We start from the raw sequence: 20238 nt of genomic DNA, 5'->3' as shown, positions 1-20238 counted from the left end.
ATATAATATATATTTATATATACTGTACACACAAACAGTACCCATTCATATATATGAATGAGTTTGGCTATATATAAATAGGAGCTGCCTCATATGGGGCCAATAGGCTCTCACGAGTTTCTTTAGCTTTTATAATCTTATTAATACATAGATAAATTCATTGATACATACACACTTACATTGACTCATTAGTTATTTAACAAATATTTAGGGGAATGAACAAATAAAAGTAAGAATGATCATGTAAACAGCCAAGGTCATCACTGAAGTCTGGCTCACACCACTCTGGCTGATGAAAGGTCTGGCACATTGACATATCTGGCTGGTGTAGCCGCCCACCAATCTTCTCTTTACGAAACCAGTACAAATTTATTACCAGTACTAGTATTCTGTACATTTTACTTCCTCTTTATCATTCTACAAGGAAAAAATTTCTTTAGGATTTTTTCTACTTAGGTTTAATCATTTGCAGCAAGAATTAAGCCCAAAATCATGATAACCTTATATATGCCTCGCAGAAAAAATTCCCTCTGGCACGCCTAACCAAATATGTACAGTCACTACTCATGACATTTAATTTTTATGTAAACTGAATAAACTATTAATTACCTTTTGCCCATGGAGGTAATTCAACATCGGCGACTGGCTTTCCATTCTGCCTTACACCGAAGTTAATTCGTAGAGAATTTGTGAGAAAGTCAGCCGATCCATCCAAATTGTAGAAGTTTGGTATAAGTTCTTTGAAGTCTGACGGATTGGTTGTGACATTACACCAAGTTTCAGCAAGACTAGAAATTAAAAACATCTGTCAGATACAAGGAAAATGGTATCTATTGTGACTGCACAAAACCTACAACAAACACTAAGTAAATATGGAATTGTTTGCATCATACAGTAAAATATGTAACTTGCAACAGTATAAAGTCTTCCAGACTATAAATACCTTCATGAATCTTGACAATTCTACTATAAACATTTAGATTCTTTGAGCATTACCTTCGGAAAACTGCTGTACTCTGGTATTCAAGCTGGTCAGTTTCACTCTTCCCTTCTCCAAGAAGGGTTTACCCTATTCTTATATTACCAAAGTACTGTACACAATCAGGTTCCCAACATTACCTGTTAAACATTCTATCAGGATGATCAAAGCGGCCATTCTGCAGACAGAGCATATACTGGGGGTACTGCCGCACGAGGTAGAACAACACAAAGCCTGGTGTAGAGTAGTGCGAGCCATACAAGAATCTTGGCTCTGGCATGTCCTTGCAACGCTCCTACAAAACAATGGATCCAATAATTATGAAAATTAGTTACTTGCAGTTTTATTAAATGTAATTCAGCAAAGTAAATAGTCTCAATGTGGCAGATTTGCTTTGTGTTAAGCAACCTCTTTCTCCCAGTCTTTCTATATTTTAGTCTCTGGATAATTTAGATTAGGCAGGATTTACTCAATTCAGAATTTGAAGGTAATGTTCTAGCTTACCAGAAATAATGAAAACCCTATACAGTATTATCTTTAAAGACTAAGTCAAATAATTCACTAATAATATACCTCTTGTTTGCCAAATGTTTTTGGTTAAGAGATCTGTATGGTTAACTACCCCTGTCATACAATAGGGATAGAACCTGTAGCAACCACTGGTCAAACATACAAAAATAGACTATTGCATCCAAAAGTCATTCACATTTCATAATAAATTTTGAAGAGGGCACAAGAAAGAAGGTAACAACCAAACTTAAACTTTCCTAGGAAGTGCAGTTGTTTTGACAATGGCTTACATTTTGAGCGAGGAGTCCATATAAACAACTGGGCCTCTACCCTTCACTCCGAACTATTTGGCCTACTTCTTGCATTCAAATGTGTACAAGTCTACAAGTCTGTTTGCAGTGTTGTTATCCCAGTGGCCCTCAACCGTTCCCGATACAAAAGATGACTAGGCTCTAGTATAATTTTTGTTGCCCAGTGTTGCACCTTCTCCAGAGTAGCTATATCTTTCTGGAGAGGAGGTCTCCATGCCTGGATGCAATAACCCAGGTGGGGGTGCATTACATTAATCCAAGATGAATGTAATGAAAAGCCCGTTTCTGGGTGAACCCTGACGGCTCCCTAACACCCTCCCTCCCTTCGGTTGGAGGCTTTCATCATTCAAGAACTGGGGTGGTGGGCTGCCAGCTCACTCGGGGTAATTCCCCTCCTCGGTGGGAGGGGTAGCACTTATGAAGGGGGGGAGGGGTTTAGCTGGATGATGTGTTGCTTGTCTGTTTTCTTTCTAAGGGAGATATCTTGCTATTTTGAAGATGGAGCTTGCATAGTGTAACCAGACTGTGGTCTGTTTTGATTCTCCTACTTTTCTGGGTCCTTCCCTGGTCGATGGCAATTATGACATACATACAATAGTGCCTCGATTAACGAATTTAATCCGTTCTGGCACCGAGCTCATCATGGTATCTATTGAATCATCACAAGTAACTTCACAAGTTACTGAGGTACAAATCAATGTGCTTACTGTACTGAAAAAATAAACTTATGCCACCGATACATCAGCACTTCTAGTGAATAATCCATTTGCCCTTGGTTTCAGACTTAATGTTCACAAGCTGTCAGATTACGAAGTGGTGGTTACTTACTGAATATAATCATCTGCAAACCTTTCTCAAAATCATCTACAGAAACTGTTTAAGAACTCTTACAGACCAAGAACTACAAACAAGACTAGGTAGGACAATATTCCTCAATGCCAACAAAGTTCTCAATAAAATGAAAATGTATAAAACAATATTTAAAGTAGATGGTAATACTGAACTACAGTCAATAAATTATCAATGAATAGTATTACAGTATTTTCACAAACTGAAATGCAGAACAAGCCATTACCTTTAATCTTTTAAGTCTTTCTTCATTGAGAGCACCTATGGGCTTGGACAGATCACGATATATTCCAGGATCTGATAGGTCGAGGGTCTCACTCACATAGTTTGCCAATACCCAGGGAAACACTGGGTACTGAGTCAAGTCATTCTCACTCCTATCAGCCTGACTGTTAACAGAAAAACTGTATTAGATATGTTCGGAGGTACTGTATTCTTCTTGGTTACACACACACATCTTAAATACTTTCCTTTTAAGCTATTTACAAGAACTTCATTTCTTTATCAAGAAGAATTTCGTTGGTAGGTCTAACCTGTTGAGATAGGAGAGGTAGTCATAGTTTGATATGGCTCCCGCCTGCCACTGGTAACTCATATTGTCTTGACGCATGTCATCCATATTTACTCTCTCCTGTTGTGTCAGGAACTTGTACAGCTTATCTCTACACTCAGACTCCTGAAGCAATACAATAGTCAATATTATTCATGCAACTGTCCAACCAATAGTTGGACAGTTGGTTTAACTCATTAGACTAGACAGAATTTCAGATTTATCTTTGACTTGCACATTGATAACACTTCATGGTAGAGCTAACATCAACAGAGTGCTCAAGAATGCCATATTCTCTCTTGAAACTCTTACTTAGCTAGGTGAAAAATGTAATGACATTCAGAAAATAGAACAAAATATATTACTCTCAAATGAACATAACTGAGCTATCCACTAACATCAAATTCACTATTACAATCTGTATTGTCATAAACACTTTCATCAAACATTTAAAATATAATACTTTTCAACAAACTGTACCTTAAATGTCAACAACAGATGTTTGACCATGCATTGATCTCGGCAGAATACTTCCAAACCCTGAAAATACAACTTAATTTTACCATTTTGTCAAATGAATGATCTATACCTTTTTTTTCCTTCAATGAACATTATAAGATTAAGTTAGTCCGATTGATATATTGTTTGTCTGGAGAAAAACAATTATATACAAGTACCAGTATCTTAAAATGTCAGTTACACAAAGGTAGTCAAGAGCAACAATTTAATAACAATTTCAGATGACTTAATGACAATTTGAATCCAATGAGCTTTGTGGTACACTATACAGGGTTAGTAATGGTAATGTCTTCTCAAAGACATAATAACATAGGATAAAAACCCACACTTGTGTATTTGTGAAATTTATGTAAGGAATTTACACCTAGTCTTTCCGTACTCTGAGTACTCTGAAACTTTCAAAGTCATGGGTCACTGAACTATGATGAAACATCAAAGGAAAACCAAATGAGGTTAACAGTACAGTATTCTCTATATATGTCCACCCACACACATGTTGTTTCATCACAGAAAATGTCTATAAGGAGATTTTGCTACATGTAGCTACCTTCTCACGCTTCAGCCTTTAAATTTATTTACAAAGATAGGCGTGCCATAAATCAGTGAACGAAAAATCATGGAAACTCAGTCTTTCACTTGTTGTGTGGACCAGTCTGACTGGTGTTTGGTTAATATGGTTCACTTGTTGTGTGGTCCACTTGTGTGATCCAACTTGTCATATGAAGGAACTATTAATTGTAACTTGTGATGTACATGTACAGTAATGGGAAAGTTTTCCACCAGTCTGTGAACTCTGTCCCAACATTGTAAGCAAATTATCACATTCCCCGCTTTGATGAACCAGAGTTCGTTGAAACGGGCAAGTAAATCCGGCCTGAAAAGTGTACAACCTAGCCGGAGATTCACCAAATCTGGTTACACCAAATTGACGTTGTACTGTACTGTATCTGAATTTGTTCGGATATGGCGAAGTTTGGTCGAAAATTATTTGAACCCGATTTTGGCTGGATAACCCAAATACTGTATTAAGTTCAGTGTGTTTCGAATAAACGAGCTAGTACAGTACAGTACCTGTATTTAGGATATTTGTACATTTTTATGAGTGATTATGTTTTTATGTTCCATTAGTTCTTCCTGATAGCCCATATTTACATGGGTCCCAAGCCTAATATTGACAAGTTCCAAGTTTGTGTTTTGTTTGAGTCTCTTGACCTGTACTATACATTATATTGACTCTTTCTGATACTTTTAGATGGAGATCTTATCGATCTCCACTGTAGAGTACAGATCACCCTCCATTGCAAACTCCATATACAGTTTCAAATGTCCATATAATAAAGCCCAATAGGCTTGGAAATCTGCAGATCAATCTATAGAAATTTAAGAGAAAGGAAAATCAGGAAATTACTGTCATTCAAAGACAGTGGTTGCCTACTAGCTAATTGACAAGGGGAGATAGCTGAAGGAATGGTAAGAAGTAAGTCTGTCAGTTAAGTTACTCACAAGGCATGAAAACTTCCCTTCACATTCCTTAGCTTGTGAGCCTGTGTTCAATGCCAGAAATTAATTCAATTAACTTACCACTTGCCTTAATAGATAGCGTCGTTTGATGATTTGTCTGATATGAGAGAGACCGATTTTTATCACAGGATACTGCTGTAAAGTAAAATATTATATTAATTTTTACTAAGATTAACAAATAAAGTATTCATGAAGGCAAAATAGTGATCAACTGAGCACACTTACCAGACCAACAAAAACCCAGTATTGAATATAATGAAATAACTTTCTAGACGAGGTCAGGTGGCTCCCTAAAGCTATCTTCCCGAGATTGCTCCATGCACATGGGTCACATCAGATATAGGAATTTTGTCTGGCATACTGAGGATAAGAGCCAAAACGTGGCCCTCCTCACAGAGGCACAGAGAGCAATTGACAATTAACCATCACAATGAGAGAGCATCCAAAAAAGTCTGCAAATTTTTACTGACAACTGGAGGGTTAACACAGATCAAAGCCTCGAAAACACTAAACTCTGCAAAGGATTAACACAAAACAAGAAAAATATTCAAAACTACCACTGCACAATCCAGAGGGTCAAGTGTCCTGATATCAGCAACTAGTGAAATGAATATCATTAGTAAACATTTGTAACAAGTGTTTCTCCTGTTGACTAACCTTGTCAGCATTATTATGAGGCTGAAAGTATAACATTGAGGTAGTGAGGAGCACAGTGCCTGGGTTGGTTACTAATGGCGTCACTTTGTTGGCTTTGGTCTCAAAGATCTCAGTCTCTGAGAGGTCTTCTAGCAACGCTCTGTCAAACTTCTGTCTACTTTGTCTTGATCTGACGATGGCTTGAATCTGTAAACATCAGAAAAAAGTGCTTTATCTAAAACTAGCATTATTCCTATTTTTATAGTCATATGAAGTATTTGTCTAGATCATCTTCACCCTGTTTTCCATTTTCATGAGGTGGGAACCAGGCAAGAGCCCAGAGGAAAATATGAGAGCATATGTTAAACAGGTTAAAGCCAGCCATTCGTCGTATCTTCCTCACTAACTACTATCAAACAGAATTTTTACCATCATATGTATATATCACTTCTTCAATAGTGCCCCTATGATTCATACATCAATTTAGACTGAAAATTATGTTTAACCATTTCAATGTAAAACAAACCATTGTATTTTGGTCATTAGGAGGCAATGTTGAAGCTCTTTGGAGCTGACAAATCTGTGGAAGAACTGTCGTTACCTCTGCGTATATCAGCTGAAACTTGTGTTTGTGTTCTTCCTGTGAAAAATATTAACAGTCTTAACAGATGAACAAACTAGAAGGTGTAATGTTAAAAGTTAATGAAATTATATTCTAGAATATTCCACTAATGAACAATGCAATTATAATTTTAACCTTAATGTAGTGGAAATGACTGCACATGATTGATCCAAGTGGGAATGTAAATGACCATGTATAAGTGAAAGCATTAAGCATTACCATTACATCAGTCATTAGAATTATGTTAAAAATGGTACAGCCTTTTGCAAACCTCAGCATTCCAACACATGAAAATATATACAAAAATAAAATTATTAAAATGCTCAAGTAACTAAAGCACAGCAGCTTAAGCCAAGATTGCAACTACAGATTCTTATGAAGTTTACATATATTTCAAAGATTTTGCACAAACTATCCTGCAAACCACAGCTAGCTAATGGAGGTAGAATAGAACCTACTCTGCAGAACTTGTATGGTTGCAAGACTCCTCCCTCCAGCATCTCCACTGTCATACTGCAGGTCACCTCAACAACACTTTTTTCCCCCTCACTGAAACAACAGTTCCTCATTAAAGCTTAAACAAGTGGCAATGTTCACAAGGCAAATTTACAGGGGGTTAGGACCCAAAGGAAAAACTATTAGATAGGGGTGGGACCGGGAAGAGCATTAGGTAGCCTGATCATACGTTACAAAATTAAAATTAGTTCATTTGCCAGAGGAAGGGAATTTAAGTCAAAAGCCAGGAGCAATGGAAGTGCAAAGACAAATATTAAACAGCTTCACACAGGAATGCTAGAAAGCTGTGTGCAAGGGAGCAGAGGGGCGGCGTGCAAGAAGGCGGAGGGGCGGCGTGCAAGAAGGCGGAGGGGCGGCGTGCAAGAAGGCGGAGGGGCGGCGTGCAAGAAGGCGGAGGGGCGGCGTGCAAGAAGGCGGAGGGGCGGCGTGCAAGAAGGCGGAGGGGCGGCGTGCAAGAAGGCGGAGGGGCGGCGTGCAAGAAGGCGGAGGGGCGGCGTGCAAGAAGGCGGAGGGGCGGCGTGCAAGAAGGCGGAGGGGCGGCGTGCAAGAAGGCGGAGGGGCGGCGTGCAAGAAGGCGGAGGGGCGGCGTGCAAGAAGGCGGAGGGGCGGCGTGCAAGAAGGCAGAGGGGCGGCGTGCAAGAAGGCAGAGGGGCGGCGTGCAAGAAGGCAGAGGGGCGGCGTGCAAGAAGGCAGAGGGGCGGCGTGCAAGAAGGCAGAGGGGCGGCGTGCAAGAAGGCAGAGGGGCGGCGTGCAAGAAGGCAGAGGGGCGGCGTGCAAGAAGGCAGAGGGGCGGCGTGCAAGAAGGCAGAGGGGCGGCGTGCAAGTATGCTATAAATGCTCCAAGCAAGAATGCTGCAAGTACTACTATGGAAAATATTGTAATGTAATGTGTAGCAAATACAGAGGGAAACAGTATTGAGCTAGATTAATATACCTTAATTGCTTCAACAATGATAAAGTATGATAATCACCTGTAAAGCAGTTCATTAGTCAGAGTAGTTTTGCTTTCTTCAACTCTCTCAAATGTGCGAAATGGAAATTTAATAATTGGAGCACGCATGTCCCGTGGATCAAATACAAGAGACTTCGAACACACCTGATAAAAAAAAATTTAGTTCAGATTTAGTGAGTGAGTTTAGGTTTAAAATGAGTTTCTAAAGTGCAGTAAACCTACAGATTAGTTTAGCATATCTAATTCTAAAGGACTTAAAATTTTAGAAAATTGTCATTTTATTTCAATAGGTGCAGACCTCACATAAACAACATTAAGCCGATAGCATTTTAAAAAACAAACTCAAAAGTAAAATTTTATTTTTATTAACCACAAGGTTTAGCAACAATTACTAATTAGCAAATTCTCCATTTGTCAAGCAGATAGATGCACAAGTATCAACTAATAGAAACCAATTTCAGTTCAAATTTCTCTTATTATTATTATTTTTTAAGTTGTACTGTATATTGAATTATTTAAATCAAAGAAATGCTTCAGTTTACCTTCAAACGTCCTCTCAGCAGCCTATTCTCAAATTTTTCTGCCCACCCATCATTATTATTAGCACTCTCTTCGGGAAGAATGTAGATGGCTGCAAAATCTTCAAAGTAAATCTCTCCAGGCTCAAGCAGAAGTAATGAAAATCTGGTAAGCACAAAATTTTATCAACAAGAGAAAACCAAATCAAGGGAAATAGTATTAATTGGTACTTAAAAATGGTAGATTATTTTAGGCATGGTTAATGTTAACATAAAAGATAAGGTGAAAATCAGTAGGAGCCATGAGGAATCAAACCCCCCCACTTTCTACCCCCAAGCCCCCATCCTAAACCACTACACAACGGGGAAAAATCAATGCAACATGGGACTCGACCAAATCCTTCAGGGGTCCCGAGGTGTTACATAAGGTCAATCTGATTTCATTGTGCATAAAACCAGAGTTGAATATAGTGCAGAATATAATGAAACGCCATTTCATGGGCGAGACCCATAGACTCCCCGGAGCTATACCGGACTGATGTGTTAACATTAGACCATGGCAACAGTCAATCGATGGAGTTCTAGCCTACCAGGGACCATGAGCCAGAACCTGGCCCCCCTCAGAAAGGAATGAGGAACAATGGCCTATAGACACACCAATGTAGTTATCTTTTTGAGGTTATCTTGAGATGATTTTGGGGCTTAGTGTCCCCACGGCCCGGTCCTCGACCAGGCCTTCACCCCCAGGAAGCAGCCTGTAGCAGCTGTCTAACTCCCAGGTACCTATTTACTGGTAGGTAACAGGAGCCTCAGGGTGAAAGAAACATTTTGCTCATTTGTCTCCGCCTCCACTGGGGATTGAACCCGGAACCTCAGGACTACGAATCCGAAGTGCTGTCCACTCAGATGTCAGGCGCCCAAGTTGGAAGCAGTCTATGTCTGCCATCTACCAGGTCAGTCACCCAGAAAGGTAGGACTCCCAAAACAAACTAGAGCTGGTAAAAATTGCAAACCGAAAGGCTAGACGAGCAAGCAGAACTCCCCAATCAGAAAACAAGCATGATGTCACCACAGCCGCCGTGCAGCTGTCTGCGCAGCTCCCCCTTCCAGGGGAAGGGAGGGGGAGGGAGGGGTAGGGGGATCGAATAATCCTGTGGAGATCCACTCCCTGGAACAGGGAAGAAGGGAAACTGGGTCAACCCAAAGTGCGTCCCCTGCCACGGAGGCCGTGGCACGCAAGTAGCAGCGAAGAGCCGCAACTGGACACAAAACATGATGCATCCCCGGCTGAACCAACCAAGCATCAACAACCAAAGGACCCCTCCAGAAAGAAGCAGTCTCATTCTTTGCCAGAAAAGAAGGAGACGGCTGCAAACGAACAAACCAACCACCAGGACTGAAAGAGCAGAAACTGCTGCGCTGGAGAGCTCCCCAACCTGACCCCCAGAGACCAACGCCAACAAGAAAAGAGCCTTAGAAAAACAGTCCTGAACTGAAGGGGCCACTACAAACTGAGGGAGAGAGAGAAAAAGAGAGCACCCGGTCTAATGACCAGGACAGCTCAGGTGGCGCATGAGCAGGCCAGAGGTGAAACAACACCCGAGACAACTTGTAGAATGGAGCAGAAGTGACATCCACCCAGAAGGCTAAAGCGGCTCTGCCAGCACTGCATGATATGAGGCGACAGGATTTAGCCCTGAAACAACCAAGAGAGAAAGGACAAACAAACCCAAACAGAAATCGATGACAACCAACGAAGAGATAAAACGTACCAAAAGGACCACCAAGAATCTTCACACTGCCGCCGAGACAAAACCCCTCAAGTGGAACACCATCAACGAAGCCACCTGATCACCATACAAGTGGTGATAAACCCACGTCAAAACGACCAGACACAAAGATGATCAGAGAAGATCGAACCAGCCACATACTGGACCAGACCGATCTGCTGAAAGAGGCAGATTGGTCTGGTCCAGCATACACCATACTCCAGCACCCCCCAGCATACACCATACTCCAGCACCCCCCAGCATACACCATACTCCAGCACCCCCCAGCATACACCATACTCCAGCACCCCCCAGCATACACCACACTCCAGCACCCCCCAGCATACACCACACTCCAGCACCCCCCAGCATACACCACACTCCAGCACCCCCCAGCATACACCACACTCCAGCACCCCCCAGCATACACCACACTCCAGCACCCCCCAGCATACACCACACTCCAGCACCCCCCAGCATACACCACACTCCAGCACCCCCCAGCATACACCACACTCCAGCACCCCCCAGCATACACCACACTCCAGCACCCCCCAGCATACACCACACTCCAGCACCCCCAGCATACACCACACTCCAGCACCCCCCAGCATACACCATACTCCAGCACCCCCCAGCATACACCATACTCCAGCACCCCCCAGCATACACCATACTCCAGCACCCCCCAGCATACACCATACTCCAGCACCCCCCAGCATACACCATACTCCAGCACCCCCCAGCATACACCATACTCCAGCACCCCCCAGCATACACCATACTCCAGCACCCCCAGCATACACCATACTCCAGCACCCCCAGCATACACCATACTCCAGCACCCCCTAGCATACACCATACTCCAGCACCCCCCAGCATACACCATACTCCAGCACCCCCCAGCATACACCATACTCCAGCACCCCCCAACATACACCATACTCCAGCACCCCCAGCATACACCATACTCCAGCACCCCCCAACATACACCATACTCCAGCACCACCTAACATACACCATACTCCAGCACCCCCCAACATACACCATACTCCAGCACCCCCCAACATACACCATACTCCAGCACCCCCAACATACACCATACTCCAGCACCCCCCAACATACACCATACTCCAGCACCCCCCAACATACACCATACTCCAGCACCCCCCAACATACACCATACTCCAGCACCCCCCAACATACACCATACTCCAGCACCCCCCAACATACACCATACTCCAGCACCCCCCAACATACACCATACTCCAGCACCCCCCAACATACACCATACTCCAGCACTCCCAGCATACACCATACTCCAGCACCCCCCAACATACACCATACTCCAGCACCCCCCAACATACACCATACTCCAGCACCCCCCAACATACACCATACTCCAGCACCCCCCAACATACACCATACTCCAGCACCCCCCAACATACACCATACTCCAGCACCCCCCAGCATACACCATACTCCAGCACCCCCAGCATACACCATACTCCAGCACCCCCCAACATACACCATACTCCAGCACCCCCCAACATACACCATACTCCAGCACTCCCAGCATACACCATACTCCAGCACCCCCCAACATACACCATACTCCAGCACCCCCCAACATACACCATACTCCAGCACCCCCCAACATACACCATACTCCAGCACCCCCCAACATACACCATACTCCAGCACCCCCCAACATACACCATACTCCAGCACCCCCCAACATACACCATACTCCAGCACCCCCCAGCATACACCATACTCCAGCACCCCCAGCATACACCATACTCCAGCACCCCCCAACATACACCATACTCCAGCACCCCCCAACATACACCATACTCCAGCACCCCCCAACATACACCATACTCCAGCACCCCCCAACATACACCATACTCCAGCACCCCCCAACATACACCATACTCCAGCACCCTCCAACATACACCATACTCCAGCACCCCCCAACATACACCATACTCCAGCACCCCCAGCATACACCATACTCCAGGAGCTCCACCATAAAAGTCTCCCTCCCTCTCACCAACATACACTGCCACATTGGTCGACACTCACCGGTCGACGCCGTCCATGGTGAGGCGAGCACACTCAGCACGCTACCATCGCCGGGGCCACACTCGCCCACTAGGCCTACAGCCTCTACAATAGGGCAAGATGTACGCCAGTCGTGTGAGCTAACAGCGCCTCCAACAGCTGATTGTCAACGCGTCCCGACCCGTCCTCACCTTACTTCACACTCGACTTCGCCCCAGTGTTTGTTCATGGACGAGCAATTGGAGTTTGTTTATACACTTTGAGTTTAATATATTGTACCATATTTTTGTACGTTGAGACACCTCGTTTAATTGTCGCTATGTCTAGTTCCAGCTACAGTGCATGTGTGGCTGTGGTAAGCGCCTTGGGCGTGAAGGAACGGTTGCGGACAATGGTGCTTGTTGGGGAGTGTTGTTTTGCTGTGGTGTGGGGGGGGGGGTACCAGGGCCCAGCTGTACTCACCTAGTTGTGCTTGCAAGGGTTGACCTCTGGCTCTTTGGTCCCGCTTCTCAACCGTCAATCAACTGGTGTACAGATTCCTGAGCCTACTGGGCTCTATCAGACCTATATTTGAAACTGTGTATGGAGCCTACATGTACAACTTTCCCGTAACTCAATTGTGCAGAGTGAAATTAAACCTTAAAGCCTTACAATGTTTTGAAATTTAGTGAAGATGAGTTAGGGTAATTTTAATTAAGAGATGCAGTTCAATAAGTTAAGCATAACAAATATTAATATTACGTGAAGAATACGTGCATCCAGGCTCACTCATTACACAAACTCTTAGCTTAGCTTAAACGCTTTGCGTAATAGTGGCTTTAGGCATTGTATGTACTAGCTCTATCTATTAATCCAACAAACTTTGTAAAATCTCTTTATGTATGTACCTTACCTAAATAAACATTTATTTATTTATTTATTTATTTATTTTATTTATTAATCATTCCAAGATTTAAATTTGGTTTCATTCATGGGAGTTAGTTTAGTTTAGTTCATTTATTATGCACCCCATACCCATCCTGTGGGCGGTAGTGGAAAGGGTTACAGACACATAATTGGCTCAGGGACTGAACCCCACAATTCATCTAGCTAAGCAAGTTACAATCTTGATGAGCTAGTTACAAAATTCAATATAAGTCGTCACACCATCAATGGGTTCGTGATCGACCACAAGTACAATTTCTTAATTAAGCAACTGACATATGAGAGCTATAGTGTCACAAATGATATGTTCGTCCTGCACCCCCCCCCCCCCCCATCCAGTGGACATGGAAAGGATACTATAACACCATCTAATAGAGATTTAAAATGCAATAGAGTCCAAATATTTATAAATAAAATGTGTTGTAGGAAGACTGGTGAGTATGTCCAGAGCGCGGGGGTGTAGCTCAGTGGTAGAGCATTCGACTGCAGATCGAGAGGTCCCTGGTTCAATCCCGGGCGCCCCCTCACCTTATGTCTGCCGTAACACACATACCATTTTTCTTTTATTGTTATTTTTATATATTTTCCGTAGTTTACAGGTGAAGTATTATAAATATACGTATTATGTTTAGAAGTTAAATGAGAATTAAAACTAACAAAATCTGCAAAAAAATAAAATGACAAATTCGAAAAATGCGATGGCCGGGAATCGAACCCGGGTCAACTGCTTGGAAGGCAGCTATGCTCACCACTATACCACCATCGCCTGTACCCAGATGCCTTTCTTTTTATATTTATCTATTATAGTCATTTATAAATTATTTACTTGAATTTTCCAGAGCCATTAATACTAGCGGCTTCGATGAAACAAAGTCGGCGGTTTTCAAAGGTCCCCCCTCCATTGGCCTTGATAATCATTTCCAGTTGGACTTTAAAATTTAACATAATTTTGGCATTTACGGCTTGGTGTAGTGGTACAGTATGCAGGTGCTGGGTGCAGTGGTACAATATGCAGGTGCTGGGTGCAGTGGTACAATATGCAGGTGCTGGTGCAGTGGTACAATATGCAGGTGCTGGTGTAGTGGTACAGTATGCAGGTGCTGGGTGCAGTGGTACAATATGCAGGTGCTGGTGCAGTGGTACAATATGCAGGTGCTGGTGCAGTGGTACAATATGCAGGTGCTGGGTGCAGTGGTACAGTATGCAGGTGCTGGGTGCAATGGTACAATATGCAGATGCTGGTGCAGTGGTACAATATGCAGGTGCTGGTGTAGTGGTACAGTATGCAGGTGCTGGGTGCAGTGGTACAATATGCAGGTGCTGGGTGCAGTGGTACAGTATGCAGGTGCTGGGTGCAGTTGTACAATATGCAGATGCTGGTGCAGTGGTACAATATGCAGGTGCTGGTGTAGTGGTACAGTATGCAGGTGCTGGGTGCAGTGGTACAGTATGCAGGTGCTGGGTGCAGTGGTACAGTATGCAGGTGCTGGTGCAGTGGTAAAATATGCAGGTGCTGGTGCAGTGGTACAATATGCAGGTGCTGGTGCAGTGGTACAATATGCAGGTGCTGGGTGCAGTGGTACAATATGCAAGTGCTGGTGCAGTGGTACAATATGCAGGTGCTGGGTGCAGTGGTACAATATGCAGGTGCTGGTGCAGTGGTACAGTATGCAGGTGCTGGGTGCAGTGGTACAATATGCAGGTGCTGGGTGCAGTGGTACAATATGCAGGTGCTGGGTGCATTGGTACAATATGCAGGTGCTGGGTGCAGTGGTAAAATATGCAGGTGCTGGTGCAGTGGTACAATATGCAGGTGCTGGTGTTGTGGTACAATATGCAGGTGCTGGTGTTGTGGTACAATATGCAGGTGCTGGTGTTGTGGTTCAATATGCAGGTGCTGGTGTTGTGGTACAATATGCAGGTGCTGGTGTTGTGGTACAATATGCAGGTGCTGGTGTGTATTAGTACCATACACAGGTGATGGTGTTGTGGTACAATATGCAGGTGCTGGTGTGTATTAGTACCATACACAGGTGATGGTGTTGTGGTACAATATGCAGGGCTAGTTTAGTGATACAACATACTTGTACTAGTGTAGTGGTACAATGTACAGTTTAGGGATACAACATACTTGTACTAGTGTAGTGGTACAATATACAGGTGTTAGTTTAGTGGTACAATATGCAGGTGCTAGTGTAGTGGTACAATATGCTTGTGCTAGTGTAGCGGTACAATATACAGGTGCTAGTGTAGTGGTACAATATGCTTGTGCTAGTGTAGTGGTACAATTTACAGGTGCTAGTTTAGTAGTACAACATGTACTAGTGTAGTGGTACAATATACAGGTGCTAGTTTAGTAGTACAGCATGTGCTAGTGTAGTGGTACAATATACAGGTGCTAGTGTAGTGGTACAACATGTGCTAGTGTAGTGGTACAATTTTCAGGTGCTAGTTTAGTAGTACAACATGTGCTAGTGTAGTGGTACAATTTTCAGGTGCTAGTTTAGTAGTACAACATGTGCTAGTGTAGTGGTACAATATCCCTCCCTGTGTTATTGACTCTTCCAGCAACCGCATAATAAGCAGTTGGAGAGGTGTGATGAAGCGGCAACATTACTCATGAATATGACCCACACTGTCAGTGTACAGAGCTACGAGGGAGTCAAAAGAAGTCGTAACTTGCCTCCCTTGATCGTAAGTTATGTGCTCCGGGCAGATGTGCGTTACTGACCATGTCTTCCAATTTGGTGTTGTTGATTCATATATTTACGAAGGTTATAACTTAGGAAGTTGTTGGGTTGTAAGTTGGAGGGTGTGTAACCCGCTGGTTAAATGATGTTATGACAGAGAACATTCACAGCTCGCTACGTTCTCTAGGTGTTTAAATCTTTAATTTCATTAATGATTTACGACATTCAACGAAATAGTTAAAAATGTTTTATATAAACGCTTTAATAGAAGAGAATATAGAATAAATGAAATATAGAATAAATGAATAATTATTAACAAAACAAGAAGAGACAAAATAATAAAACAAACACAAAATTCAGGCAAAGAAAGGTACAACTTGATGAATAGCCTAGCGAGCGTAGCCTGGTTGTGACGGGAACAAGTGCTGGATTAATTGTTCCATCCTTCACACTCTCACTCACTCACACCTGTGTCGCTTATACCTCCCGTCTGCGCTGACACACGCACGATCATTACTATATTAATATGTTTTGCTGTTATTTAATAATACAACATAATATATTCATTCGTGATAAACGATTACACATATGATATCAATGCGAACATGCCTGAATGGTCCCCAGGACTATATGCAACTGAAAACTCTGAGTTTTCTCAGAAAGGAGAGGAATATCTGAGTTTTCAGATATCATATCAACAATATACACACACAAGATTCATAGAGACTTAAAGAACAAACGATAACTCAGAGAGCCATCAGATTGCCTGTGTTACATGGAAATTTTGTTCATAGTTGCGGCATGAATATAAAACAAGAAGAAGAAGAAGCTAAATCTTACGTAATGGGGTTCGGAATTCTTAACAGTTGTGAGGCGGGAACAGCGTGGTTGCTCTGAACAAGACTGTACAGCCGTTGGGCCAACTATTGTAAGAGGTTTGTTGGTCAACGTGACGTGTGTGTGGGCGCCACCCATCACGGCGGAGCCTCCTCCCTCTCAACTTGGCTGTCACTACATAGGTAATAATACATTAGGAGTCTTAGCGAAATTTTTAGAAATTAAGACATCAAATTAATGATTAACTCGATATACACATTAGTATTAATTTCAGTCTCCGCTCCTTTATTTAATAAAAAACATAATAAACATAAAGCAAAAAATAAGTAAACATAAATAAAACATGAAAAATAAATAAACATAAGTACGGTTCCTCAATCGTCTCACTGTGAGAAGATAGCAACAAGAAGTGTTAGAGTATTGCGTCCCTCACAATATGTTACTGCGCATCATACAATTCTAATACAGAAACAAGTTCTCATGTAATTTTTTATTAATAACCAAGACCTCGTACAAAAAATTACAAAGTTTTCATGGATGCATATTGCTGGCATCCTCATATCCGAAGATGAGGTGAAGCACCTCACTTATAGGTCTATTGCATCGTGACAATCTCATAGAATACAAAACAGACCACTTAGATCGGTACTTAACACTCGATGGGACGATTTCAATACCAGCGAAAGTCTTCATGAAAGTACCAACATTCCTGTCCTCAATTTTTTACTGGAAAACTTTATTAGACAAAAAACTTGACAAACTACTCTCTTATCACGAACAACACATTGACTTTCTCTTACATTCTCTTAGACAACCACGGAACACCCACAAGCTCATCTCTACCATCCACGATCCTCCTCCTAACTCTGTATTTCGTTAAACTTTAGCTCTCAACACCCAGTATCCGCCATCTATATATATACAGCTCTCAACACCCAGCGCAAACCATCCGTAAACGTTCAGCCCTAACGCTTTTGAGCCAATCACAGCGATGACGTGAGTTTTGTGATGTCCGTGTTGTTGCCACTGAAGCACCCGACTGAGTACAGTACTTGCTTCAAATGCCGCAGCCTAACGCCACACAGCTGGGTTTAGCCCTGGCTCTTTTTCTCCTACAAAATCTACTTCCTCTCACCCCCTTTATTCTTCTTCTGTCCCCACTTCCAAGCTCGCCCTTCGGGGTGTCTTATCCTGTATATATTCGGATTCGTGTCAATCTGATGTTTACACTATGGCTGGGACAGTATGTCGAGTGTTCCGTCGTGGTCTGCAAGATGGCAGCTAATATGGAATGTAATTTGGAGCTGGTTGGCTATAGATACATGACGTGGTTTGCTTGATGGACATCGCCAACAGGACATCGGTGAATCGTTAAACAGGAGAACTGGGTGATCAACGCCCAAGTCATAGAACTAGCTCAGTAGCGCAGTTGATAGAGCGACCGTCTAAATGAATGAAACGTTTACTTCCACGATAGTGTGGATGACAATTTACACAGCTGACAACTGTGGTGATGGTGAATGGGCGGAGTTTTCTCTGCTGTGACGTCATCTTCTATTGGTTAGGGTCTAGGCCTCAGTGTTAGTAATGATGCAAAGTCGTGGCTTTGTAGGTTTATATTAAGTCCAATAGAAAACCAGAAATTAAATAGTAATTATCCGTCTATGGTACCACTCAAAATCCACCTTACTAGTCTCCCGTGACCGCTGTCACTGGAGTGTTCAAAGTGCTAATGAGCTAATATGAGTTGTTTACGGCCTCTGGACACCCTTGAGCACGTAAGAGGGAAATAAGAAAAAATAAATAATGTTAAAATTAAAAAAATATATGTGAAGAATCGTCGCTGAATATTAAAATATATTAAAAAATCCTTGTTCTAGAAATATAAAACAATATTGTAAATTATCGCAAACACAGCTACGGTTGACCTCCGTTCATTGTTTCGTTATTATTTTAATAACAGAATATGTACAAATAAACAAAATATTTATGGATCTTATAACAAATATACATTGATACCATTACAAACGCCAAATACAATTCATTAGAACTAAAAAAAATCAATTGTCACGTTAGATAGGTACAACAATCACTACACAAGCATTACACTTAACATACAAATAGCAAAATGGATCATAACGAATTCTATTCGAAGAAACAGTATGAATCTGTTATAAGGATAATACACAGTACCAGACTGTCTTAACCCTTACAATGAAACAAAGGATGTCTACACCCTATAACCTGTTACAACACCGAAAATTTAAGGTACTTCAATGTATGTACAAATGGAAAAACGGAAACCCCCAACACAAGCAGGGAAACCCAAGGAAACAGTCACTCATTCCAAATACACCTTTGCTAGGATAACATTTAGGAACACGTAATATAAGACAGTAAAGATCACGTATAAACACAGCAACCCACACACTCTCCACAAAGCACTACACCCACAAAACAGTATGTTCACAAACGACCTGAATCATGCAACTTCCACACAGAAGCACCCAGGAATATGCACCAGTCACCCGGAGGCGCTACTCTCTGCCGTGAACCACCGACGCACTGCAGAGGGCGAAGCCACCACAGCCTACAGTGGAGCCTTCCCCCACCTGAGCCACCGAGTACTTCTTCAGCCGACCTCTCCAAAAACAGCAAATACGACAGGCACCGCTCCTGTGCCAGGTAAGTTTACTACGGACTCACCATAGCCCGTGCTACTTGCTCCGCTCCTGTGCCAGCTAAGTTACGGGCTCACCATAGCCCGTGCTACTTGGAACTTGTTCCGAGTAGCTGAATCTATAACAACAACTTTAAAAAACAGTCAATAATATCAGCAAGTAACAGAAACAATGTGTTCCGAATCTTCCGATCTCTTCTCCCGAAAATAAAATAAAAGCCACAAAAATCCAAGTGAAGACCCGTACCACAGAGAGCACCAATATGCCTCCGGAGCCAACGCACAAAAACAGGACCTTGTCGACAGAAATAAAATACATGCATCAGAATATCCCGCTCCCCACAACAGAAGCAGCCCTACGAGCCTTGAGTCCCCAATAAATGTAGATAGGAGTTCGTTGGTATTCATGCAGAGACCTATGGAGGATCTCCCGCGACGACGCCAACCACTTGGGCTGGACGGGAGAGCGACGAACTTGCTTTATGCAAGTCTGCGTTCAATCCCCGACCGTCCAAGTGGTTGGGCACCATTCCTTTCCCCCGTCCCATCCCAAATCCTTATCCTGACTCCTTCCCAGTGCTATATAGTCGCAATGGCTTGGTGCTTTCCCGTGATAATTCCTTCCTTCCTTCCCGCGACGACGGGTACAGAAATCGCGCAAGGAGGTCAGTCCACACCGTCCTCCACTCAAGCAGAGTGGACACGGAGGTCAAACTACATATACATATATCAGTTGGAATGATATCAAGAATATCATTCCTGATGTAGACTAAAATATCATTCTTGAT

The 20238-nt window shown here is 42.8% G+C and overlaps 1 protein-coding gene and 2 non-coding genes across 8 annotated transcripts in view; 1 reads left to right on the top strand and 2 right to left on the bottom strand.

Annotated features, from left to right (window-relative positions):
• LOC138365858 (protein FAN-like) overlaps positions 1-12502 on the bottom strand; it is a 36689-nt gene extending 24187 nt beyond the window's left edge. For 2 of the 6 annotated variants that reach the window (XR_011229054.1, XM_069326440.1), the window contains exons 1-12: positions 12341-12502; positions 8508-8649; positions 7985-8109; positions 6956-7046; positions 6402-6515; positions 5897-6082; positions 5300-5374; positions 3680-3739; positions 3183-3325; positions 2876-3038; positions 1120-1274; positions 610-788 (exon numbers count right to left, since the gene is read on the bottom strand). Coding sequence is in view for 5 of the 6 variants with exons in the window: in XM_069326440.1 (XP_069182541.1) it covers positions 610-788; positions 1120-1274; positions 2876-3038; positions 3183-3325; positions 3680-3739; positions 5300-5374; positions 5897-6082; positions 6402-6515; positions 6956-7046; positions 7985-8109; positions 8508-8649; positions 12341-12357 (1450 nt within the window). In the remaining variant the exon portion in view is untranslated. The remainder of the gene's footprint in view (positions 1-609; positions 789-1119; positions 1275-2875; positions 3039-3182; positions 3326-3679; positions 3740-5299; positions 5375-5896; positions 6083-6401; positions 6516-6955; positions 7047-7984; positions 8110-8507; positions 8650-12340) is intronic. The other 4 variants (XM_069326441.1, XM_069326442.1, XM_069326443.1 and 1 more) reach the window with 4 other exon arrangements.
• Positions 12503-13696: 1194 nt separating this feature from the next.
• Positions 13697-13768, top strand: TRNAC-GCA (transfer RNA cysteine (anticodon GCA)). The gene has a single exon. It is a non-coding gene; the product is annotated as a tRNA-Cys (tRNA).
• Positions 13769-13937: 169 nt separating this feature from the next.
• TRNAG-UCC (transfer RNA glycine (anticodon UCC)) lies at positions 13938-14009 on the bottom strand. The gene has a single exon. It is a non-coding gene; the product is annotated as a tRNA-Gly (tRNA).
• Between the last annotated feature and the right edge of the window lie 6229 nt (positions 14010-20238).

Source organism: Procambarus clarkii, chromosome 18 (genome assembly GCF_040958095.1).
Source record: "Procambarus clarkii isolate CNS0578487 chromosome 18, FALCON_Pclarkii_2.0, whole genome shotgun sequence".
Lineage (NCBI taxonomy): Eukaryota > Metazoa > Arthropoda > Malacostraca > Decapoda > Cambaridae > Procambarus > Procambarus clarkii.
This window is presented reverse-complemented; position numbering and strand designations above follow the sequence as displayed.